Source organism: Micromesistius poutassou (genome assembly GCF_964030765.1).
Source record: "Micromesistius poutassou genome assembly, chromosome: 1".
Classification (NCBI taxonomy): domain Eukaryota; kingdom Metazoa; phylum Chordata; class Actinopteri; order Gadiformes; family Gadidae; genus Micromesistius; species Micromesistius poutassou.
This window is the reverse complement of record NC_140271.1, coordinates 972,473-998,668: the sequence shown is the minus strand read 5'-3', so window position 1 is coordinate 998,668 and position 26,196 is coordinate 972,473. Positions and strand designations below refer to the sequence as shown.

Sequence of the window (26,196 nt, the reverse complement as noted above, 5' to 3'; positions counted from 1 at the left end):
CAATAGCACAGGCGCAAAACCTACATTCATAATAAATAATAACCATTTATAATCCTGAATTTATACGTTTTGGAACCGGGGTCACCCGTAGCTCAGCTGGACATCAAGGTATTACCGTTGTCGTTTTCTTACTGTGTGACTTCTTTGTTCCCTGTTTGTTCCCGGTCTGTGTTCCCGGTTCCCGGTCCCCCCCCGGACAGCATGCACTGGTGGGCGGGTCCCTTCCCCCTGCCCCTGTGCACCGAGCTGGGCCTCCCCCCGCTCAGCGGCCTCCTCTGGCCCCTGCTGCTCCTCTTCCTGTGGCACTGCTACCGCGTGGGCTCCGACCTCCCGCCGCCGGGCCGGGCCCACCAGGGGGGCAAGCGCAAGTCCGGCGCCCGGCGCTTCGCCATGCTGTCCCGCGCCGCGGCCGGCGGCGGCGGCGGCGGCGGCGGCGGCCCCCGGGGGTCCGTCGAGACGGCGTCGGGGGGGTCGGCGTCCGGGTCCGAGGCGTCGCAGGGGGCCGCCCGGTCGGCCCCCTGCATTTCCGTGCCGACCGGCGAGGACGAGGACCCCGACGGGAGGGAGTACCTGACGCCGGTGCCCGGACGCCCGCTGTTCCCGGCCCAGGCGTCGGCGTCGGGCCGGAAGCTTTACGCGGCGCTGCGGGAGTACGCCAAGCGCTACGGCTGGGTGGGCATGGGACGCATCCACAAGGCGCTCCGGGAACAGGTGGGCATGGAGGTCGGGTTGTTCAACCAGCCGGGGGGGGGGGGGGGGGGCCGGAGCCCACCGATGAACGTCCTAACCCTTGTGTGTTGTAGTAAAAGATGTTAACGCTGGTACTACGTCTGTGTACCTGTCATACTATTCATCGTTTAGTACTGTAGCAGGCACTTTAATCCAAAGAGAGTAACAGTGAATTTAGGCAGACCCCGTCGAAAACAAATTTGCGCGTATTCACGTCTCTCAGGTGAGACTGAGCGACCACTCCACCATCCAGAGGCCGCACCTGTTCTTCCTGCCGGACGTCCCCAGCGTCCCTTTCTTCCCCCGCGATGCCCACCGCCATGACATCGAGCTCCTGGAAGCCCAGTACCCCCTGATCCTGGCGGAGTTCCAGGCGATCTACCAGTGGGGTGTGGACTCCAAACTGGGATGGAGCGGCCCCAAGGTATGGCGGAAGGGTTTGTCTTAATATGCTTGCACGATGCCCCAACAAACGGCAACATCAACTGTAGAATATAGGCCAAAGTCTGTCTGTCACCGATCAGGAATGTTAACCAAAAAGTACAGAACAGCCAACAACCATCAGAACCACCATGAGAAGACCTCAGATGAAGTACTATATGCAAAGGCAACACATACACCTGGACGGGTCTTCATGTGTCTCACACGTTTTTTTTATTTTCTACAAATGTACATGATTGTGTTTGCTTTTGCTTTGTTCACTTCACCTGTAGCTCACATTACCTCAAAATCGAATACAGCAATAGTTTTGAATGTATTATTATTAATTGTGTAGCATGCAGTTTTTCCTTTTTTATTCATCAAACTGTGGAACAGCCCAGTACATATTACTGTGGCATCAGAAGCACCGAGCCGCTGAACACCCTCTGGTGGTCCTCTCCTCCAGGGCCAGACGGGGTTCCCCCTGTACAGTGCAGGGGTCTGTGTGGCGGGGAACTGCCGCTCCTGTCCCTACACGTACAGGACGCTGCTCTCCCTGCGGACCTTCATCAGCAGCAACTCGCTGGGGGGAGCCGGCTTCGTGCTCCTGGGGCCCGGGGTCACGTTGGGGGGCTCCTACGGGCCCACCAACGCCCGTCTGCGCTGCCACCTGGGTGAGTTTGGAAACCGGCCCCCTGAAACGTTTTCAGCAGCCACCGTGGCTCCAGCTAGGTTCTGAACACACAGCTGGCGTTTGTGGGAATCAAGTTGGCTAATAGTGGAATAATGCCCATGTTTTAGTGGGTAAAATAAACCACAGAGATTCAAATTTATATTTATCTCTTTTTCTAGAACTATTACCATATGGAAAAAAAAATCGAATTCAAACATAGGTCCGAAGAGATTCAACCAATCGTTTCTTCTATATCTAGAGCACCCCCATCATGTATGATTCATAACTCCACACTCCTTCAAACCGAATACCCTTTCATATTTAGGTCGGGTCAGTGTACGGTAGTTGGCGTGTTCTTCCATAAATAGGAGAAATATGAATATTGTGTGCAGGTCTACAGACACCACCTCTGTGTGAGCTGGTGGTCGGCGGTGAACCCCAGCGGTGGTCAGAGGGACACTGCCTCCTAGTGGACGATTCTTTCCTCCACACCATTTCACACAAAGGTCTGTAAGACATTAACATTAATATTATTAATGTTATTATCTATTTATAGATAGATAGATAGATATACACATATATATATATATTTTTTTTTTTAGATATATATATACACATATATATATATATATTTATATTTATCTGTTGTTTGTTCAATCCTGTTGCTATTACCAACCAAACCAATCATCACATAGAACAATTGTAATCCGTCAGGGCCACCTGAAGACGGCCCCCGAGCCATTTTCAGCGTTGATCTCTGGCACCCCAACGTGGCCGCAGCTGAACGACAAGCGTTGGACTTCATATTCAACCCAGACCTGTGAATCCTTCCTGCCACGCCCCACAATCTACCTGATATGCCTTATTTGAACCTTGCTTGTTGTGGGCCATATGCATAAAAGAAATCCCAGCCAATCGATCACTGTGTGGATCTACGCTTACTGCCGTAAGCTATCGATTATATAAACAGAGCAACACTGATATCAACCTTTGTCAACCTTTTGTCAACCTTTGAGAGCAACGTGTACTAGGGCACGTTATATCATGTACATCACTGATGCTCCTTGCACGTGAAACCTGTTACTCAATGAGAGCTAGACCATGTTTTGAGCCTGTGCATGTATTAACCTTTGCATGCATTCCTTCTGGAAGAGAATGCTTTGAGAATCATGGCAAAATGGTTTCCTATTTGTCTTCTCGTAATTTAAGTAAATAACTGTGAGCATATATGCAAAATGACATATACCGGACAAGCCTGATTCATAGGCCTTGTAGGCTCCTTCCTCTTTACTGGAAATATTGTATTCTATATATATATATATATATATATATATATATACAGTATATATATATATATAATGTACATGTATCTACTTGATATTCGCATGTGCCAGTCTACCTTTCTCAAAAGTGATCTTATACCCATCTGATATATAGCCTATATTTCTTCACGTTCAACTAGCATAAACACTGTGGTTCAAGTACTGCATGAACTGTGAATGTTTACACAACCGACAATTTATTGATCCGCTTTCAGTTTTAATCCATACTGTGAATGATGTGCACCTAATAAATGGGCATTGTCCAAGTATTCTTGTAAATTATTGTTCATTTAAAATGTGTCACTGCTACACTGATACTTGACATAGGAAGAAAAGCTATTTTATCAGCTTTAAATCATATAATTTAATTCTAAATTAAATTAATTTAATTTAATTATAAATATTAATTAAATTTAAATATATTGTACAGGGATTGTCTGTTAATAAATACTTAAAAAATAAGATAATATAAACATGCATACATACATTACCTTTCATACAACACAGGTATTATAAAGGCATCTCCCGGTCATTTATTAGCACAAATAATTGATTATTTGTTTATGAAAATTAAGGAGTATGTCAAAATGAATCAAGTGTCATTAAATTTGCACCATGCATCGTAGATGTTGTTGAAAACTCCTTGAACAGCTTGAATAGTAATATTTTTAGAAGAATATTTATCTTCCACAATTTCACCCATGATAGGGATAGGCAGAATTCTCAGCACAATACAGATCTCAAGTATAATGAGGGGTTGACCTAAATGCACTTTGTTCTTAAAGATTCTCTCCATTTATTCCAACTCCTGCGAGCCTTTTCCAGTTGCAGAGTAACATTAGATTAATTTAGTACATGAAAGCTTCCTGGTATTTTTCCTTGTCTGCCATCTGCTCATGTCATCAGGATTAGATGGACTCAACTAATCCACGGCATAAAGACAGATTAATCCAGACATGTTTATGTAAACATGTCTCAAATAAAAATAAAAAATATTCATATACATACACCAGACACACACACACACACACACACCAAATAATTAGGTTGTCGTATGTTCTGCAATTGCCAATGGTTTCAAAACATGAAGTTGTCGTATATGGGTTCAGCGTTACAAATCTTACTTAATAGGTCAATTCTACAGGAAACAATATACATGTAAGTGTAAATGCTGAAATCCTTTCTCCTATTGGATAGCCTCTGACCACATTTAGCGTGGTGAGATAGGATTGGTTAACCAGAGAGATTACAACAACAACAACAACAACAAGTGAATGCGTCGGTCCAGTGGTCCTCCACAACCAGTTCATCAGTTATTAAACAATTCGATTATTTGTGAAAAAATATCATGAAACAGCATATTTTTCAGTGCTAAGCAGCTGCAAGAGACTGACTGCGAAAGCAGATGTCAAGGACCTTTGATATTGATAATACATTCTTCATAAAAAAAAACCTGTCAAAGATCAAATATTTAAATTAAGGTCTGGTTCTCCGAGGCCATTGGTCACTGCTTAACTCTGTGCTAGGACTGTCTTGTACAAATAAAGTAGCCAAACAAACAAACAAATAGAATTATATTTATGTTTTAAGTTTTAAGTCCAAGAATACAAATACATTGCAGCCATTTACATGTTAATGATTGTGCTGCTTCTTTTCTTACAAAACGGCAAATGGCAAATATTATAAATAAATTAAACAACAGAAATTGTTCCCGCTAAGCAGTTAAAAAAGTCGGCAGTTAAAAATAGTCCAAGATGTTGATATTTAGTGGGGAAAGTACTAAAAGACATCCTTTCCTCTGTCACTCTTCCAAGTTTTCTTCATGGTGCCGTTAACGGGACATCATTTTAACAAACTCTGGAAGAAAAAACAGGAAAACGCCAATAATGGTAAAGATCTTTAAAGGTTGAACCGTTCCCTAGTTGAGATCTAATCAATTTGGTTTGGGACGTTTCTGAAGGGGTTTTGAGGGACAAAGCACAGCTCAAACACACAGTTCTAAAAGCCACAGGCCCAAATCCCTGCACTCTTATTTTATTATTCCAAAGACAGCAGGAAAATCGCTTAATCCTTAAATCTAGGACTATGTCACTAGATACTGATCCGGAACTCTTTTTTATGACCTGCATGCAATGCAAGGTGTCAATAATTTTAAGTCAACATCTAATTGTATTTTGGATTACTATCAGCACTGGACAGATGCAATACACCTGTAAGTGTGTGTGTGTGTGTGTGTGAGTCATCAAAAAACAATCCTAATCATAATAATATTAAATTGTATACAAATTATGTCTGTATGTTGTTCATATTGTGACTACATTTAAATCAATGTAAAAGGGATTTGTCAAAAATATCCTTGCAGCTAGAGATAGCTTAGTTTTTCTCTCCAATTGAAGGATGTTAGTCAGCCAATTGCCACTGTAGCAACGACGTCTGATACTCAGGCCATGCCAATCTCCTGACTTCTTTGTGGGTAGATTCCTTTAGCTGTCATCCTTGTAGATATGTCCACCTTCCCCCATAATATATTGACATTTAACTTGGCCTCTCCTGCCATGGATTACTTCAGCCACGGCCAGTCCTGAACTCTCCACAGTGGTCATTGCCCTCGTCCATTGTTTCCTTTGTTGTAACTGCCCACAGTGTGAAGGTGTCCCAGTCAGGTCATGTACACCCATTGTCTCATTGAAGATGTATGGTACATTTCTGCCTTTGTCTGCCAATGATCATGCTCTATTAAACAAAATACTTTGCCGTCAAGAAGAGTGTGTGTGTATGTGTGTTAATGTGTGTGTGTGTGTGTGTGTGTGTGTGTGTGTGTGTGTGTGTGTGTGTGTGTATGTGTGTTAATGTGTGTGTGTGTGTGTGTGTGTGTGTGTGTGTGTGTGTGTGTTAATGTGTGTGTGTGTGTGTGTAGTTTGCCTCTCACCCTCAAAGTCAACTGTGCCATCTCCGTTTTTATCCGCCTCCCGGACCACCTGCTCGATCTCTGTCTTGGTGGTCTGCTCGCCAAGTAACTTGGTCATCGCATGGCGCAGTTCTTCAATGGTGATGGAGCCATCACCATCCAAGTCAAACTTAATAGTAGATGGAAATAATATTACCAAATTGTCAATGTATTCATTCATAAATAATAGTGATATCATTTTTAAATGGCTGCTATATACTACCATTTCAGAGGGACTAAATCACAATTTTTTTCTGCCTCAGTTTCTCGTCCCTAGTAAAATGTCTCCATCTGAATTTGATTACTTACTATATTAATTCATCTGTTTGATTATTAATCACTGGGATAACCAATGCATTGGTTTTTTTTATTGGATGTATTTTATAAGGCGAAATGTTGAATTTAATTAATTTAAGAAGGTTAAATTACAACTGCTTTCAGAGTATTATAATATTTGGAAATCTTTGACACACATATCACATACTTTTCCAGAGGAAACTCGACTCTAACTCTATAAATGCATCTACTTAAATAGCTTATATAGCTATCATCTCACCTCTTTAAATGCATCTTTCAGTTCTTTCAGCCCGATCATCCCTGCCGTTTCTGCCAGAAGCTTGGGGGTCATCAGTTCCACAAAATCTTCAAAGTCTACTCTTCCTCCCACTGCGGTATAATAAAAGCAACACATTCCTAAGGTCATGAGAAATCACGTAATTCCCAAAGCTAGTTGTTCTCAACCTAACCCTAACCTCAAGCAGGGTTATCTGTTCTGCATACAGAACAGACTGCGTTGCAGGTGATTGTTCACAGCCAAAATTAACTGGGTTTGATCCACAATTCTGCAGCCTTCTTTTAGTCATCCTAGAGTAAGATGCCTAACCCTTCCAGATCGTTAAAGGCGAAAGTCGGATGTCATTTTTTTAACGTCTTTCATGAGTTTGTTGCCGTTGCTAGCAGTGGCGGAGCCAGAATAATTTTATAGGGGTGGCCAGGCTGGGACCATAATTCACATAGTGGTGGCCACATAAATCTGAAACATGACTGTTTTCATTTAGCATCTAAAGTCGCCTTTTCATACCAATGACATGGTTAACAGGCAGCGGAAAAACTGTAGCCTACTAGTTTATTCTAACTATTCTAGTAGTCCCAGTCCCCAATCCCATTTTACTAGATCGATGCAGTTAAACATAGCCATCTAGAGAAAATAAGTCCATTCTTTTAGTGTCTCATTTCTCCTAGGACAAAATCACTGTAAGCCAAAGAGTCAGAAATAAATGAATTGATGTATTTATTTACCATCTCTAAAGGCTGCCCCACACTACAAGATTTTTTAATCTTATGCGATTTTTGAGTCGGATGTACGCCACACACATAAAGAGAATCTCAGCCCATTTGTTGCTCTCCGATCGTAAATACAAATACATGAGATTCGAACACAAGACGGAACAGCACACACTATAATCTTGTCCGATAATTGCCCGCTGCAGGGCCGTGGAGGTAGAACTAGAGCAACTCGCGTCAACAGTGAAAATGGATCAGCGTCTTTTGACAGCAGTGGTTTCCGCGGTGCTTATGCTTACATAATATCAGAGAATATCCGCGTCAGTTCGGCCGCGGCGCAATTAATATTTTGACAGATGTGCCCGAAGTTGCTACTTTACAACCTCGTTGATGACCAACATTTAGAAAACATTAGCGTAGTGTGTTGGACTGTTTTCCAAACGGGTAGGCTTTTAGATTAAGTCTGTAGCAAATCCTACATTGTTATTGTTGTAGTATTCAACCATTAGCAAGGGGACACTGATTTGCTATTGATACCATAGATAGACTGTATAATATTACCGTTAGTGAATTGCATAGGGGTCGATGTGAGCTCATGAATATTCATGAGCAAATGCAAACTGAATGGCTGTAGAAGTGTTCTGAGACACGGCTGCGAACCGGCAACTTTCAAAAAAGTAGTGCCGGTTTGGTGACGGTTCCGTGCCGTGCCGCTGCCGTATCCAGTGAAATAGCCTACATTGACTATAATGGTTTCTAATGTCTTTGGCAAACGTTTTTATTGCCGTGCCGCTTCCGTGACGGTTCTGGTGGAAATTGCCCTTCACTCAACATTCCGAAAATATCTATCATGTTGGATAACCCCGATTTTGCGATCGGGTGCTCTTGGAGTCGATGAGATTATATCTTTAAGGGAACGACAGCTATGCAAAAGTAGCGTTCCGTTTTTGTTTTTTTTTGGCCCGGTCGTAGGGGTGGCCAGCGTGGTGGCCGAAGTTTGACCAATGGTGGCCACGGCCACCCCTGGCCACCACGTGGCTCCGCCACTGGTTGCTAGGGTAGAGCTTTGCCTTGATGTTTGAATATTTAAAAGACAAAACTAGATGTCAGTCAAAGCGCTATGAGTTAAGGTTGACAAGAGAGAAATGTAACCTTAATTGGACAAAATAATAATCTGTTTAATGCCAGTGCAGCCATGGGTCATAACTACGCAATCGAGCTGTATACCACAAAAAAAGTACAAATTATTGTTTGGGCACAAACACATGCAAAATACCTATGTTGAATATTATTTTACAAATCTTTTGGTATTTATCGTGATATTCTGCTGATGCACTCATTGCTCATGACCGGAGTCTTCCACAAGGCTAGACAGACCTACTGCTAAAACTTGTGAGCAAGACACAGGTTTTTGAGGAGTGGCTTATGAGGGATTCCTGAAGAGAGGGGTTGGATTTTTTTCAGTTCGATACTATCAAAATTTAGCCTGACTGGTTTCTCCAAATTGCCTACCATATCTAACTTTAACTAATCTCAGGGACCATAACACGAAAGATAAAACAAGTTAATGGACACTTTGTGTAAAAATATGATTGTGTATGTGACAAAGACATTGAATTGAAATTATTTGAATTAAGATGCTTCAGGATGGATGTTTTGGTACCAAAAACTACTGAAATAGCGATAGGTGAATAAGGCCAACAGAAAGACTTACAGTTCATGTTGATGTTCTGGCCCAGTTCTATGAGTTCCATTTCGGTTGGCATGTAGCCCATAGTTCTCATAAGGTTGCCCAGGTCCTTACAGCTTATGAAGCCATCTTTGTCCTTATCAAACTCCACAAAAGCCTCCCGTAACTCTACCAACAAAAAATATACAATCAAATCACTATGATTGAAAATAACAGTTAAAGTCAAATAAGGGTATTTTCCATGAAAGAAAAGTGAGCATTTATAGCCTACCTTCTATTTCCTCATTGGTCAGTTGTCTTGGCTGTAAAAAAAAAAAGTTAACTTGTTACTCGTGCTCTGCAGATAGATAAAAATGACCAAAATGTTTTGATTGATTAGTTGTAGGGAAGGTAAGGTAGGTAGGTAGGTAGGTAAGGAAAATGATTTACCATGCATTTATCTTTTTTTTTTTCCCGTGGAGACATGGGGAAGATCTTTTTATTATTATTATTATTTTATAATTCAGGATTTCACAAATCTAACGTTTTATTCCCCGCGGACAATACTTTGGGCATCAATTGGACTTCATATCTTAACATGTATAAGCAAACAAAATGTAGCAGTAATATACCTTATAATAAAAATAAATAAATAAGCATTTGGTCTCAAAACAGGTTGGATGCTCAGATGCTCAATATTACCAACACTGTTGCATAGGCCTATGCCATATTTTTTGATATGATAAATGATATCACCCATTTCAAAATGCTGTTGTGACATGGTGAACACAGTTGGTGGTGCTCCTTTTAATTATTCAATAACTCATTTAACATTAATTTATAAGACTTACCTGGCCACATCACACTAATATGACAGAAACCCAAACAACAATGCTGTTTCCATTCTTTTCCTTTTTTTTGTGCATTTTAAAAGATCTCTGTTAAGGACACACAGTAAATTTGTGATAAAGTAAAGTTTTTAAGAAAAGCTTAGTTATATTGTATTTCAGTTAAGGAGTCACCGTACTATAAATAACAAAACTTGCCTGTCTTTGGTTGCCACGCCTGAGGAAGATACAGGCCTGTCCCGAACTCATGACGCTCCAAGGTTCTGGAGAAGATCACAGATTTATGTCCCTAAAAAAAAACCAAACAGTGTAGTAGCCTAACTCACTACTACAACACGTATGTGTAAGTGTCTTTGCGCTTGGTACAGCTGTGATCTGATTTGTGCATGCCAGCAGAATGAGGTCTCTAAAGGATTATCTCAGCCTGCTTTTTCATGTAGAAAAGAACGCACGGCTTAATGCTCAGACGATGCTTCAGAATTGTTTGTTTCCTTCGTTACTCAATACAATGTGGACCATTTATGACTATATCAATTCAGACAAGGTCAAATGTTTTATTGCCCCCAAATTACTTACCTTCTATTGGTATTTTAGGAATAGGTTTCAGGAATTTTAGCAATGTTGAACTTCCTTATCAGACTTTTGTAGACCTTTTCTTTTTTGTTCCCAGATTGTTGTTATGCCCCCTGTGTGTAACGCTTGTTTTGGGTTGCAAGTATAATATGTTCAGTTTATTTTCTGTTCTGCCTTGAACAGGAAGGGACTGGAATCCTTATGACAACAGATGGGTCGTGAGGCCATGGAATATAAATCCAACATATATCCCATGGTTCCCAGTCCTCAATTGCATAGCATTATATAATCTACTAAAAATACATTATTTACATGCATTTATTTATACTGTTAAAAAAGGATAAAAGCCCCCCCAAATGATGATGAAACTGATACATATTGGTGATGGGCAGTATGTATTTGTTAGCGTATTAAATTATTTGGCTCTTGCATAACCATGCTTGCATTGATCAAGATAAGCTCAACCTCTATGTATGCATAACGCGGTGTTAATCAGAACAGCATTTTGTATCCTATGTTGACACTACTGCTTAACCATCCAATTTACCAGTTAAGTTAGTGTAGTTTGGCTTTCTAACTTTGCTTTAACATCGTTTGACATCATAAACCAATCTTAATTCTGGGATGTTCTGAGACAAATATTGAATGCGTATATGGTTAGATCGTTATCTTTCCTAACAGAGTAACGCACAAGATATAGATTCACCAAAATGGAACAAAACAAAAATCTATTTTCAACCAACCAATTAATTAATCTTATCATAGATTTTTAAATGGTCCTATTGTTTGCATGGTGACAAAACATGAGACTTCACTGTAACCAAATGCATCCTGGAACAAAGACACCATCCTGTGACTTTTTATAACATGAATATATAACATCTATGTTTTTTATTTCTCTTCTGCAGGTTGAAACCTCAGTTGAAGGCCAATTATTCCTGTAGTACAATTATCAAATAGTATTCATAACAATGGATTGTCAAATGTCCATGTTGACTAGAAATGGAACACACAAAACTACAAATATTTGACTATACATATCTTCAGTTGTACTGCTCCTAAAAGGCTCAAAAAGACAGGGATAAATTGTGGAAGTAAATCTGTCTCATCGGATTTTGAAAATAAAAAGCCATTGAATTTTAAGCACTGAATATTTCTGCATTGAAATAACGATCCGATTTTTTTCTTATGAATTTAACTAAATATTCAAAGTAAAAAAGAAATGCAATAGTCTTAATTCAGATTCAAAATGCAATGTATTAATTTCAACTTAAATATTTTCAACGTCCCCAAATTCAACATGCCAAATTCAGCTGCAAAATTCAATGTACGAAATTCAGCGTTAACGTAAACCCAAGAAAGAGCAATCGATGCTAGATGCTAGATCGCGGTCAAGCAAGGATAGCGAGCGGGTGTTACACAGAAATCTGCGACCCACCGAAAAGTGTGACCCCAGGGGGCGCTGTTGCACATTTTCTACAACATGCACGAGTTTGAAGCGTAGACAGGCATCAGGCATGAAGTGGTTCACGTGCGGAAACATGCACAAGCTTAAAATATAACGTTTGTATCGTCATCGATCACTCGGAATGGATGCATTGTTGTCTGAAGCAAATGTTGGCTGAAACAAAACGGTTGATATGGCTCTGTGGTGGCATACCGAGCCGACAGTATTGCGCACTGGCATGATACAGATAAGAGGATGATATGAGATATGAGAATCAAAATCAGGTTGCTGTCGCCCGCTTCTTCCCGAGGCACGCCGTGCTCCCACTAGGACTACAGGCTGCTGCCGCTTCAGTGGACACTCAGTGCGCAATACTGTGGGCTCTGCGCTCTGTGCCACAGCGGGCAGCGAGCTTCAGATCGCCCCCAGACTCACACCAGACGTAGGCAAAGGGACCTCGGATCGCCCCAAATTGGTGTCCTAATAAATTGGGCTCTTAACCCACTACAATCACCCTTACGCTGCATGCAAATCCAGCCAAGTCACTGCAATCACACACACACACACACACACACACACACACACACACACACGCATACACGCGCGCGCGCGCGCGCACACACACACACACACACACACACACACACACACACACACACACACACACACACACACACACACACACACACACACACACACACACACACACACACACACACACACGCACACTTCACATACAGGCATTAGTTCATCGTTTATTTCCCAAACTGCAGTAAAAGGGTTAAAAAAAACCGGTGTGCATTATAACAAAAACATAAATACTCCACCCCCCTCACCTACTCGTGCTTAATAAATACACTTGATTTGATTTGATTAACATTTTATAATCCCATTCAATGGATAGGGCGATATGGTCCACCATCGTTGCTTCTTTCCCCATAAAAACAGTCAGGTTGATTTACCTTTGAGCATTTCCGATTATAGGCTACTGTGTAAAATGCTGTTTAGAATCAATGTTTGTATCAAGAAAGAAAGACCCATCATCACAGCCGTTTTCGTTGACATGGCTTAAACCTGCTCTGCTCTGCCTTCCCGCGTCAGGTAGGATCCAACGAGTGACGCTCTTAATATTCCTGCTCGCTCTCCAATTGCTTGACCGCGATCTAGCATCTGGGATCGATTGCTCTTCCTTGGGTCCCCCACGTTAACGCTGAATTTCGTACCTTGAATTTTGCAGCTGAATTTGGCATGTTGAATTTGGGGACGTTGAAAATATTTAAGTTGAAATTAATACATAGCATTATGAATCAGAATTTAGACTATTGCATTTTTAAACTTTGAATATTTAGTTAAATTCATAAGAAAAAAAATATACGTTATTTCAATGCATAAATATTCAGAGCAAAAAATTAAATAGCTTTAATTCAGTGGCAAAAAAATCCAGATACGTTATTTCAATGCATAAATATTCAGTGCTTAAAATTCAATGGCTTTTTATTTTCAAAATCAGATGAGACAGATTTACTTCCATACACAGAAATATAGACTGGAGATCTGGAGCAACACCGGTGAATCAGGTTTATGCTTAGGTACCTACTTCAATTTGTTTATTGGGTCCTCCGGTATATTAATAGCATGGTTATGTCTGGGGTACAGTAGGAGATTTTTAATTATCAGTTTTTTTAAGGTATTAAAATAATTTAATTGTAATTCGAATTAAATAACTTTGCAGTAGTTTAATTAATACTTGAATTACGTCCTTATTTAGTTGTATTCTGTATAATGACAATACATTTCTTAATATTATATTAGGGGGAGGATATAAAGAGTTGGAGGCCCAATGCGTGGTTGGCCAGGGAAATCCATCTTCTTTTGTTATTTTTCTGCAGATCTTCCTATAGTCAAACCTAATTGTATGTGTATTTCTTAAGTCACATTTATGTTGATAAATCAAGTAATTTCACATTATATATGGGGGTGAGGAACAGCACATAGGTAAGTATCACTTTCTTATGTACAATAAATCTTTGTACATTTTCTGGTATTGTCCTGTCAATAAAGTTTGAATAGTCTTGACTCAATAAACCAAACCAGGCTGTATACGGGCTCTCTTATTTGATTATAATATTCTTTATTGGCTTGTCTCATAACATTATCATCATAAATCAGTTATCATTTATTGCTCTAATGGAAATAGTTGCTTCCTTTGCATCCTCCGCTTCACATTACAGGATCCATTCGATGTTTCTTGAGGTCACTTTGTCTGAAACATTGCAAATAATACATTTTTGGTTTCCTCATGTCAAGTATTTTAGGTGCATTTTTAAAACCATCTCATTAAATTAGCAAATCTGCAACATCAGTTTCGCTCACCTTTATAAGTGTGACCAAGATGCCATAGAAGAGGGAGATGAAGAAGAGGAGGAGGAAGGTAATGGTCATCATCCAGTTGTGCTCCCCCTCGTCTTGGACAAAAACCTCCTTGTTCTCGTCAAATAACACGCTTTCTTCAAGAATCTCTAGAAAAGGTATTGAAAACAGTTATTTAAAATTTTGTTCAGAGGAAAGCAACATAGACCTAGCACAATTTGTAATTGTGTCAGATATTCCCATCTGAAAAACCTTTCCATAGCGAATTCAATTCTAGCAAGAAATGTCATGGAGCTACATAGGTGGATCCATTATCAAAATCACACAAGGTCTATTCAGTTGCAGGTTGTGTAGAACCACCTTGATTATACACTAGGAGGCTGGCATCTTCATTCCATACCATTTATATGCCTCGATGATATAGCAAGAGATGTGCATTTACACACCTGGTTTGGACATGTTCAGGGCTATGTTTTCGTTACAATGGTTCACCCTGCAGGTGTAGATCTGCCCAGGTAGCCATTCGTAGGGGGAAAGAGGGAGTCGGCTATGGATGCTGAACTTCCCCTTTGGACCTCTGTGAGGCTCACTAGTATTGTAGCTCCGGAGCTGTGTGGTGCCGTCCAGTAGCCAGGTGATGTTGATGGACGCAGGGCTGAATCCGTAAGCCAGGCACACCAGCTCATTTGGACCCTGCAGAAGCACAGCTGAAGGCTGGCTATGGGACAGTGATCCTGAAAGAGAATGACAAAATGTGACTGACACGAACAACATTTAAGAATTAATATATGCAAGAGTCAAGGCAGAAATCTGCAACTGGGCAACCGGCATATGATGACATCATCGGCATACGCTTTTACCAAGGATATGTTTTAAAGCGAGAGAGAACCGGATCTGAAAAGGTAAAATAACCATAAAATATAACAGAGGGATGTGCCCTCAAGCCTTTGAAATATTTTATAAGGAAAATGTTAAAAATGTTAAAAATGTGTACATTAATATATGAGTCAGCTAATGAAGTCGCTGCTTGTATAGTTTGTACTTTCTCAAAGTCTGAAACGCCATATTATATATGGCATATTATATATATTACCTGCCACACTCATGCTCTTTTCAACAGTAGTGAAGCAGTGATGTTCTGCCCGACATGTGATGGAGTTTAGTTTCTTCCACTGGCTGGAGGAGACTGTGAGGTTGCTACTGGTTAAAGCTCCCTCTTTAACCTCAGTTACATGGTTGGTTGTTGTTAGTGCTTTGCCATCCAGATGCCAGGTCACCTTGACGTCAAACGCAGTGTGTACCACACATGATGCTGTGACATCAGATCCTGCCTCGATGACCGTCTTGAAGCTGGGAGTCGTTAGATGAACGGATGGTGGGGATGAATAAACTGTCGAGAAAAAATGTTTTCGCTATTACACATAAACATCCAATACGAATGGAGAGTGTGCAGCCTAATAAGGAACCCAAATTAGTTTTAGGTCCCTTTTAACTATGTTCCTTTCCAATTGTTTCTACTTTACCTGAACATAGGCTGATATTCTTACTGACAACGTTCTGTGTAGTCTTGTCTGAGATTTGACAGGTAAAATCCTTCCCAGTTTTCCACTCTGTCAGCGGGATGCTGAGATGACTGCTTACGGCCACTCGGCCATCTGCCCTTATCTGGATTTCTTCACTAGATGCAGGATGAAGCTGAGATCCAGACAGCCATTTTACCTGAGGCCTGAAGCCCAACCCATTGCAAGACAATTTCTGAGGTTCAGAGTTTAAAGTGGGAGCTAACATGAGATCCACTGATGGGTCGCCTAGACAAATCCACAAAACAGAATCATCTCAGCTTGATCTGAAAAGAGTCATGACAAGAAATCTGACATCATCATGATTACGACTAGTACAGGTCAAGGGGTCACCTACTGAACATATTCCCAATGGAGTTGGAGAGCCAGATCTTTGAAAAGCCTTGAGTCACTGTACAGGTGAATGTCTTGTGTTTGTTTGAAGAATTTGTCTGGACAGAGAATCGTCTAATGATAGAATGGCTGTCCGTAGCTTTTGAGAGCTCAACGTACATTTTCTCAGAGATGACTTCCCTGTTGGCCTGAAAGGTCACATAGAGGTCACTAGAGGAGAACTCTGTGATGACGCACTCCAGAATAAAAGCCTTCTCTTCTGTCAAGTCTGGAGAGGATCTTCTAATCAGTACTGATGGCTTAGTCAATGTAGGCCCTGGGCAACACACACAAACACCCCCACACCCCCACACACACCATAAGGTTTAGTTACAATATTAAGGTCAGTGACCTTACTATTTTCCAAGTTCAATTGTGTGTATTACCTGCCACACTCATGCTCTTTTCAACAGTAGTGAAGCAGTGATGTTCTGCCCGACATGTGATGGAGTTTAGTTTCTTCCACTGGCTGGAGGAGACTGTGAGGTTGCTACTGGTTAAAGCTCCCTCTTTAACCTCAGTTACATGGTTGGTTGTTGTTAGTGCTTTGCCATCCAGATGCCAGGTCACCTTGACGTCAAACGCAGTGTGTACCACACATGCTGCTGTGACATCAGATCCTGCCTCGATGACCGTCTTGAAGCTGGGAGTCGTTAGATGAACGGATGGTGGGAATGAATGAACTGTCAGGAAAAAATGTTTTTGTTATCACACGTAAACATCCAATACCAATGGAGAGTGTGCAGCCTAATAAGGAACCCAAATTAGTTTTAGGTCCCTTTTAACTATGTTCCTTTCCAATTGTTTCTACTTTACCTGAACATAGGCTGATATTCTTACTGACAACGTTCTGTGTAGTCTTGTCTGAGATTTGACAGGTAAAATCCTTCCCAGTTTTCCACTCTGTCAGCGGGATGCTGAGATGACTGCTTACGGCCACTCGTCCATCTGGCCTCATCCAGATTTCTTCACGAGATGCAGGATGAAGCTGAGATCCAGACAGCCATTTTACCTGAGGCTTGAAGCCCAACACATTGCAAGACAATTTCTGAGGTTCAGAGTTTAAAGTGGGAGCTAACATGAGATCCACTGATGGGTCGCCTAGACAAATCCACAAAACAGAATCATCTCAGCTTGATCTGAAAAGAGTCATGACAAGAAATCTGACATCATCATGATTACGAATAGTACATCTCAAGGGGTCACCTACTGAACATATTCCCAATGGAGTTGGAGAGCCAGAACTTTGAAAAGCCTTGAGTCACTGTACAGGTGAATGTCTTGTTTTTGTTTGAAGAATTTGTCTGGACAGAGAATCGTCTAATGATAGAATGGCTGTCCGAAGCTTTTGAGAGCTCAACGTACATTTTCTCAGAGATGACTTCCGTGTTAGCCTGAAAGGTCACGTAGAGGTCACTAGAGGAGAACTCTGTGATGGCGCACTCCAGAATAAAAGCCTTCTCTTTCTTCCAGACTGTCAAGTCTGGAAAGGATCTTCTAATCAGTACTGATGGCTTAGTCAATGTAGGCCCTGGGCAACACACACAAACACCCACACACACCATAAGGTTTAGTTACAATATTAAGGTCAGTGACCTTACTATTTTCCAAGTTCAATTGTGTGTATTACCTGCCACACTCATGTTCTTTTCAACAGTAGTGAAGCAGTGATGTTCTGCCCGACATGTGATGGAGTTTAGTTTCTTCCACTGGCTGGAGGAGACTGTGAGGTTGCTACTGGTTAAAGCTCCCTCTTTAACCTCAGTTACATGGTTGGTTGTTGTTAGTGCTTTGCCATCCAGATGCCAGGTCACCTTGACGTCAAACGCAGTGTGTACCACACATGATGCTGTGACATCAGATCCTGCCTCGATGACCGTCTTGAAGCTGGGAGTCGTTAGATGAACGGATGGTGGGGATGAATAAACTGTCGAGAAAAAATGTTTTTGTTATCACACATAAACATCCAATACCATTGGAGCCAGTACAGCGACAGTGTCTATTTGCTGCGATGGAGAAGGCAAAGGCATTCTTACCTATGTTCTTTGAGAAACAAGTTACTTGAACTTACTTTCACAGATATTGATGCTTGTCTCCTCATTTCCATGGTCATATCTTGACTTGCAGTGAACAGTTGGGCCCTTTTTCCACTCCTCAATGTTCAGCCGAATCTGGCTAATGAGGGTGAATGTCCTCTCCACTCCCTCAACACTTTGTAGCTTGTCCTGGACTGGGGATGTTTCTGGCACAGGTTTAAGGTCCAGTAACCACTCCACACTCACCTTGTCTGGATAGAATCCACTAAGAGTGCACACCAGGCCCAGTGCCGAGGCCCCAGGCTGGCCGGTCCAGACGGGGTACAGGGTGATGTTTGGAGGGATAACCCGCTCCACTGGGACACAGCGCATACTATGAGTTTTCTATTATCCGCCCAATAAAGCACCAAAAGATCAATGACATTTTCAGAGTTTAATATTTGAATATACACCATTTGATGTGTACATGTAACCAAAAGATAATTATTTACAACGTGTTCCATAACCTTGTTTTCAAGCTAGATGGCGTTGTACACAAGTAAACAAGTCGCTGGAGGAGGAGGTGGAGCGCTGGTTGCACACATGTTAGAGCAGAACACGGCTGAGCAGGCAGGAGCATGAAGCAAGATCACTGGCATAAAAAAAGCCCCATGAAAAGCAGAAGTGAAACTCGGCAGCTTCATTGCTGCATTTAAGACACCAGGTGCAAGACTAAGTATGCCAGCAAGGGAAATATGCTTCACATTTTACTATCTCAGAATGATTTTCATGACTTTCAGTATCATTTTGTTTTCTCTACTATGACTTATGTTGCAAGTCAGGATAGTAAGTTAACTTACCGCCTGTATGATTTAAACATGGTCTGTTGAGTGCTGGAGTTTAGTTAATTTATTCTATGAATCCATGAAACCGCTCAAATTAACTCCAAAAAGTACTATTCTGAAGTATTGCTAACAAACCAAACCAAACCCTTTTACCTATATATCATCGTTTCAGAATTATTGTTTTCGTAGATTGAATTGCTTTGTAGGAATATGTTATTTTATATATGTTATTCAATATAATGTTTGTCTTTTTTAAGGTCCTCTTTCATCATATGGTTTTTAATGATGGATGAAAAGAAGGGCATTACCACTTCCTTCATCTGATCTAAAATAAATAGAAGAAAATAGAAGAAGCATTAGTGTTGAATAAGTTAAAACCGTGTCCATTAGTTATTTTCATGTTTTTTGTGATTTTAATTTCCAGTAATTGTAATAGTATTGGCAATGACATAACTATTCATAATGTTCAATCATTTAGAGATAACCTGGCTTAGAAATGAAAGCACCAGAATAATTTGTGTACTCTCTGTACCTTGACGGCAGTGGTTCCAATGCTGTAGACCAGTGTGATGAGGAAGAGGATGATGAAGGTGTTCAACGTGCTTTGCATGCTGTCTTGTTGTCCATCCACAGTGTTACTCCAATGGCTTTCAGTCAGGACAAGAAACTCTAGGTGAGAGAGGGGAGCATTACAAAAACACCACTTGATAATATACTCTTGATGAATTTCTTCACATAATGTCACCAGGAAATATTAAATAAGAGTCCAGCATATATCAATGCTTGATACTCAACTTCTGTCAATGCTATAGTTGGTATGAACACCAAGGTCACACTAATTATATTTTCCAGCGTGTCGTGTACCGCAAAAATGAATATTAATTTGCAGACATGTAGACATGTTTTAGTTAAATATACTAGTCCTTGTTATCAGTTACTTGTATATAATCAGATCGTAACACAATAATAACAATGCACCAAGACTTGCTTTTCAAAGACCTCTTATATACTGTGGTTGAGCCTGGCTAGTATGTCGTAGATATTTGGAGGAATTGGATTGATTTGAAGAGTCTACGGTAATTCAAGAATTAATTTCCTTCAGGGCAAGACCCAGTAGAGGCAGACAAAGCACACAGAAACAAGACAAAACAATGAATTAAGTGTGAACAATCTTAAATGTGGAGGGTTTTCATTTTCTGAGAGGGATGGGTGCTCTGCTAACTGCCAACGAATGCTCACTTTCAACATCAATGAAGTAGCATGGAACAACTGATAGATGTAACGCCTAACTCATCAGTCACGTGTCTTGTATCAATTTATATTATATATGTATATTATATTATATATTATGTATACTATCAATTTGCATTCATTCATAGGTAAAATGCATGGATTAACTCGGCTACATTGGACGAACATTAACAAGATTTAAAGTTCAATGTTTTTTTTTATTATTTTGATTTTGAATCAGCATTTTAAAAAGACAAACATGCAGCATTACATCACACACAGATAAACAACATCTACTGGAGCAAGCACGTAGAAGGACTCAGGTTCATGTTGACAATGTTAACATTGCCTGATGTTTTTTCAGTAATTAACCGGACAATGGGCTTGCTTTTAGAATCCATAGACACGTGGTAGACTTCGCATCCAAACACTCTGCCGTCTTTCCAACTGTCAGAGCTGAAGGTAAGTTGACCATAAGTGGAAAACTTGCCGTTGTTTTCAATAACGTTTGTTGTTTTGTGTGAATAAAGAGCATTTCCATCTATACTCGAATCATCAACCAACCAATGCACCAAAACGTCCATGGGGTAGAAGTCTTTAACAAAGCAAGTCAGGGTCATGTTCTTGCAACTTAAATCATCTACTGGAGGGAGCAGATAAACGGATGGAGGAGATCTATCTGGTCCTGCAAGTATGAGAGAACAATTAGCCCTATGATATGTATTACAGATTACCCATAGTTTAGCAAATCCGTTTTTACATTGATAAATAAGTATTTAAATCAACATATGTTGATTGCCTTGCCATATGCCTTGTTTTACTACTTCATCCATTATGATAATCATGCATAGGCCCACTATTTAGGCCTATGGATTCATTCAGAAAAATATTCTAAATCATTTGGCAGTTTTGTTTTATTATCTGATAGCTGTACTCACCATTATTATTCTTCTGAAAGTATTTTATTGTTGATATTATTGAATCCTTAATCGAAGCCTTACAGTACCAATTCATTCCTTTGCTCCATTCGTCGTAGTTTATCTTGGCTGTGGCAATGTAGGTATTTGGGGGTATTTTAGGTATTTGTTCACTCTTCTGCATGACCACCACTGGGACACCACTTTCATTAAACCATTGAACGTCCACGGGCTCACTACTTTCGACCTTACAAACAAGTTCAGCATTCTGTTCCAAATACATTTTCTCAAGTGAGATTGGCAAGATATGGATTACCAAGTTTTGGTCTGAACCCTCTGCAGCGATTGTTGGAAAGAGAAAAATATATCAGTATCAAGTCCCCTCAACATGGTTGCCTAAAACATTTATTTGAATTACTTTTAACTCATATTCACTCACCGTTTTCGCAATTTTCCGAATTATAGCTCAGATGAGCCTCCACATGTTCTTTACCATTTGCAAACATACATGTGACATTAGTTCCAGCATCCTTCCAGCGATTTTCCCCCACCTGGATATAGCTTGCTGCATTGTAGAAAGTCCCATTCTCGGAAGAAGTGCTGATTTGAAGTGGATCTATTTTCTTGCCGTTTCTCAACCATGTGATCGTATAATCCTTTGGTGAAAACTCAGCGGCAAAGCAGCCGAGGGAAACCTTGCTTCCTTTAGTCTCAGAGACCAAGATACTCAGAGCTGGCAACTTATGAACCACCACTGTAAAACAGTATAACAAGATTGATATGTGGGCTATACAGAGGACAATGAATAGCCCACAGTCACTGTATTCAGTGACTGAAAATGTTCAAAACATTTTGGACGATCTGACTTGCTTATGAATGTCCAATTCAACAATTGTACATAAAATGTCAACATAGCATGACATATGCAGTATAGCTTATTTGTGAGCAGTAAACAATACATGAAGAAAAAACGAAGGAAAATATATATAGCAGAGATGAGATAAATAAAAATCATTAGTAAAGTAGAAGTAGTCGTAAAGTAGAGTTAAGGACCAACCGTCAGGTAAGCAAAGTAACTATGCAGTATGAATTGCAAAGGCTGAACAAGCATGTAACGCACCAGCGGTAGCCTCTGCCCTCCAGCGATACACATTTTAATCTCTACCTGGCAAGGACAGTGATAGTCTAACTCCAGATCAACAAGATGTAGGCTATATAGGCCTTATAGTAGGCATACCAGTATAGCAGTAGAACAGGCTAAGGATTGGTCCATCACTTGATTTATTGTACGGTATTACAAGGTTAAACTAACACGGAATGTGAGATATCAATATAAACTGTATTGCAATAATGGTAGTAGATTGAACTAACTCGACTTATTTCATAATATAATTTTTTCTCACATTAATGGTATTTTATTATGATACAATTTGAATTGTCAGACAATACAATATTAAACCATTAAACAATAACAAATTGACATAATCCTACCTTTTTTCACTAAGTCGGCCTTGACGACTAGCGTGCGTGTACCGTCAGCGTGTTCCGCGGAGCAGGTAAAAAGCTTCCGGGCGTCCCAGTCCTGTCTCCTGACGCGGATCTGGCTGACTCCTGTATACTGGTCATTGTTCTTAGAGGTCGGGTACTGGACGGCGTCTGTCAATACGTTTCCCTCCAACTCCCATTTCAACGTGAGTGAAGCCGGCGTGAAGCCAGTGGCCATGCAGCCAAGAGTGACGTCTCCCGTCCCTGAGCCACACTGGACCAGCGGAAAAACTGTGGGGGCTCGCGCCTCTGGCAAAGAGAGAAAGGCACATGGAAAGGGATACATAGCAAGATATTTGTAATTAATCCACAAGGAATTACATTTAACATTATCTTACTTTAGATTTCTCATAAGAAAACAGATATAGGAATATTTTAGCATACGGTTTACAAAAATAAGCTATTGGATAACGACCAGAAAACAAACTACTACCACATAACATATTTCTACTACCATTACTAAACGGAAATAAATTGGTATTTCTATGGTATTATTTAATGTAATTATTGATTCATGATGATTTATGTATTTCAATGCAAATGATCAAAACATTATATGTTACACATTATTACTATTACTTAAAATGAATAGTATTGGTATTATAAAGCATAAAAACATTGTGGGTAGAAGATTACAGTTTAAACAACCGATTAGCATTATTATTTGTTTAAAAACATTATTTGTCGAATGGTGTAAAGCAGTTATAATTGCCCGTAGCAACTGGTGTTAAATTCATTAATTAACTTATACAAATCGTATAATACTTTGATTACATTTTAGTTGTATTTCAAAAGTCTACGTCCAATATATTGTGCCCATAAGTGCAGTCACAGTGCATCAAATAAATAAGGACTGCATTCAAATAAATAATGAATGCTTAAAACCATACACACAACAAATGCAATTCCTATAAAATGTAAGACAAAAAAACGCTTTAGACACTAGATAAAGTCGACTTACCTCCTGTAACAGTGACCAAGGTCCCTTTACCCCAGTAGTCAAAGCCATTGTCACAGTGAAATGAACAGACTTAAACCTCTTACAAAAACTAAAAGTGAAGGGGTGCGCTTTGTTCCAAATATATAGTACATGACATTATTTAGGTTTAAAGTAATAAAAAAAGGTGTATTACCTGAATCAGAGACAGTCACGACTGTTCCTTTTCCCCAGTAGTCAAAGTAGTAGCACAGTGGTTCATATCAATAGCACCACCGTGCAAAAATATAGCCTATACCCCTCCACTCTGTTTTTCTTCTGGTTGTCAATGCAACACAAATGTTTGAGCATTTGATTTATTAGAGTACTATAAACAAATTACTGATGATTAATTAATTGAGACAAATTCTTATTTTCTTAGAATATATATTTCTTACAATTGTATTGTTCCAGTAGAAGAAAACCAGTAGAAACTCCACATTTCACAAAAAAGCAGTTAAGAAGAGAAAAAGGCTTTTGAGAGGTTGGCAGGCAGGAAATAGCATTCAACATCCCTAGAGATATATATTTCCTGTTTATATAATATTACTCCCCACTTAGTCAGAGTTTGTTAACACTAAATTGTTCACAGTTGAACTGTAAGTAGCTATACTTGGGCAGATTCTACTCCTATTTCCACCATGTTAAATCTCTATGGATTTAACATGATTGGACATGTTAATAACATCAAAAAAACTGAGAACCTTGTTTCTTAAACTTTCTCTTGATCTGGTCTGTTTGTTATTTTGCCAAACATAGTCTTACTCAAGGAGAAGTCTCAGGAGAGTTTAGTTGTTGCAGGAAGTGAATGGCCGAAACGTGAGTGAGAGCTGGAGAGAGAAGTTTGTTGTGTTGGACTACATTAAGCGTAACTTAATCTTCCCCACCAAACCCTTCAAAAGACCCGCCACTGGAACGCAGAAAATATGGACGCCCTGACGTCACCAATTGGTTTACACACAACCCTTAAAAGATTTGGCCAGTTTTGTATGCCCCTAGGTTAATTGTTGACATTGACTATATCCAGATGTAAATAAACCATGTTGTTACACGGCTCTTCTTAACGCTGTAATAATAATTAATGCTGCGGTCAATTATTTTTGCAAAATTGACCGTTGCTAAGCATAATTGACCACCGTCGAGTAAAGTGGAATTTCTTTGCCTCTGATGCACGTCTTTCGAAGCCTACCCCCAGCGAGCGGACCTTCCCTGCCGGCGCCTCTTGCCCGCCGAGAGCCTCACTTTGCTGCTCCAACACCCTGTGAGGGCGATCCTGGAGGGTGCACCAGGTTCCTCCTGCACAGGAACAACCTTCTCCAGCAACATGCCGCTCACTTACGCCACCGCGGCCTCTCGCATCGCGTACCTCGACGCACGCGTGGCTCGAGGGATTGGGGGATGGCTCGCATGCGAGCGGGGGATCATGGAGCGCTGAGAGGGGAGGGAAACACTTGCCTCGATTCGCAAATTTCGCTTGATGCTTGGTCATAACAGCCAATCAGCGTTCACTTCCTCAAGTCCAGAGTGAACCGCTACATGGAGGAGAAAGAGATTGTTGCCATTTTCGGACTCACAAAGCTCTAAATCTATATAATATAAATGATATAATATAATATATAGATATCTTTATAATATTATATATAATCGTCCGCACTCCCAAGGAAGGTGCTCCAGGCATGTCCAGTGGGGGAAGACCCGGGACTAGGTGGAGAGATTAAGGCCCAGTCCCATTTCTCTCCCCTTAACAAGAACACTTGCTTTGAGTGCCCTTAGATGCAAGTCAGCTACCGAGCTGGCTAGCGTTCAAGGGTTGATTTTAAGGGAAAAACAGCACTCCCCCTTGCTCCCCTAAGTATTGGGACACCCTACCCCTTCGCGGGAACGTGCAAAATCTAGGGTTAGGGCTCAAATCTAGGATAAGGGGGAGAATTGGAACAAGGCCTATATCTCAACATCGGCCACGGAACGCCTCAGGACCCCCCCGTCAGAGCTGGTCAATGTGGCCCGAGGAAGGGAAGTCTGGGGCCCCCTGCTAGAGCTGCTGCCCCCGCGACCCCACCCCGGATGAGCGTTTTTTGAAGCTGTATTACGTAAAATACGTAAAGAAGTATTACGTATTTTATTACAGAGAGCTATGTGGTTGAAATGGATTATTTCGGCAATCTTATTTCTGGGCAATATGTGAGCCAATAATAAGTGAACCATTAACGGTATCAGGCCCCGGAGGAGTTCGTTTTTTGCAAAGAATGGTTATTTACGCCCATCAACTTGCACTGCTTGTATCCTAATATTTGTGAAAAAGTAAACTTCCACCAAGCCTGCTGTTTCGCGGGGGTATACAAATGCCTGCAGAACTTTGTAACCAGCATATGTCCGAACACAGCTGTTAAGAGTATTTTCGGGAAACGGCCTGACCACGTCTTGTAATACACCA

General features: G+C 40.6%; 2 protein-coding genes and 1 gene segment (V, D, J or C); 1 reads left to right on the top strand and 2 right to left on the bottom strand.

The window, feature by feature from the left end:
* Window positions 1–201: 201 nt before the first annotated feature.
* Window positions 202–2,646, top strand: asphd1 (aspartate beta-hydroxylase domain containing 1; the record flags this gene model as incomplete). The annotated part of the gene is made up of 5 exons (XM_084488456.1): window positions 202–711; window positions 953–1,153; window positions 1,616–1,823; window positions 2,215–2,328; window positions 2,537–2,646. The coding sequence occupies 5 exons, from the start codon at window positions 202–204 to the stop codon at window positions 2,644–2,646; spliced, it is 1,143 nt and encodes a 380-aa protein (XP_084344582.1).
* Window positions 2,647–4,975: 2,329 nt separating this feature from the next.
* On the bottom strand, window positions 4,976–19,311 carry LOC311381414 (uncharacterized protein; the record flags this gene model as incomplete). Its single annotated transcript, XM_084488455.1, has 15 exons — window positions 18,306–19,311; window positions 17,865–18,161; window positions 17,445–17,765; window positions 17,051–17,335; window positions 16,621–16,917; window positions 16,200–16,511; window positions 15,806–16,090; window positions 15,376–15,672; window positions 14,729–15,016; window positions 10,091–10,155; window positions 9,337–9,367; window positions 9,090–9,233; window positions 6,648–6,757; window positions 6,074–6,221; window positions 4,976–5,001 (listed from the first exon to the last, which is right to left on the bottom strand). Exons 1-15 carry the CDS (start codon window positions 18,640–18,642, stop codon window positions 4,976–4,978), a joined length of 3,243 nt encoding a protein of 1,080 aa, XP_084344581.1. The 5' UTR covers window positions 18,643–19,311.
* A 1,216-nt stretch (window positions 19,312–20,527) lies between these two features.
* Window positions 20,528–23,794, bottom strand: LOC311334788 (Ig mu chain C region membrane-bound form-like). The segment is given in 5 exons: window positions 23,748–23,794; window positions 22,733–23,035; window positions 21,681–21,995; window positions 21,263–21,577; window positions 20,528–21,009 (listed from the first exon to the last, which is right to left on the bottom strand).
* Between the last annotated feature and the right edge of the window lie 2,402 nt (window positions 23,795–26,196).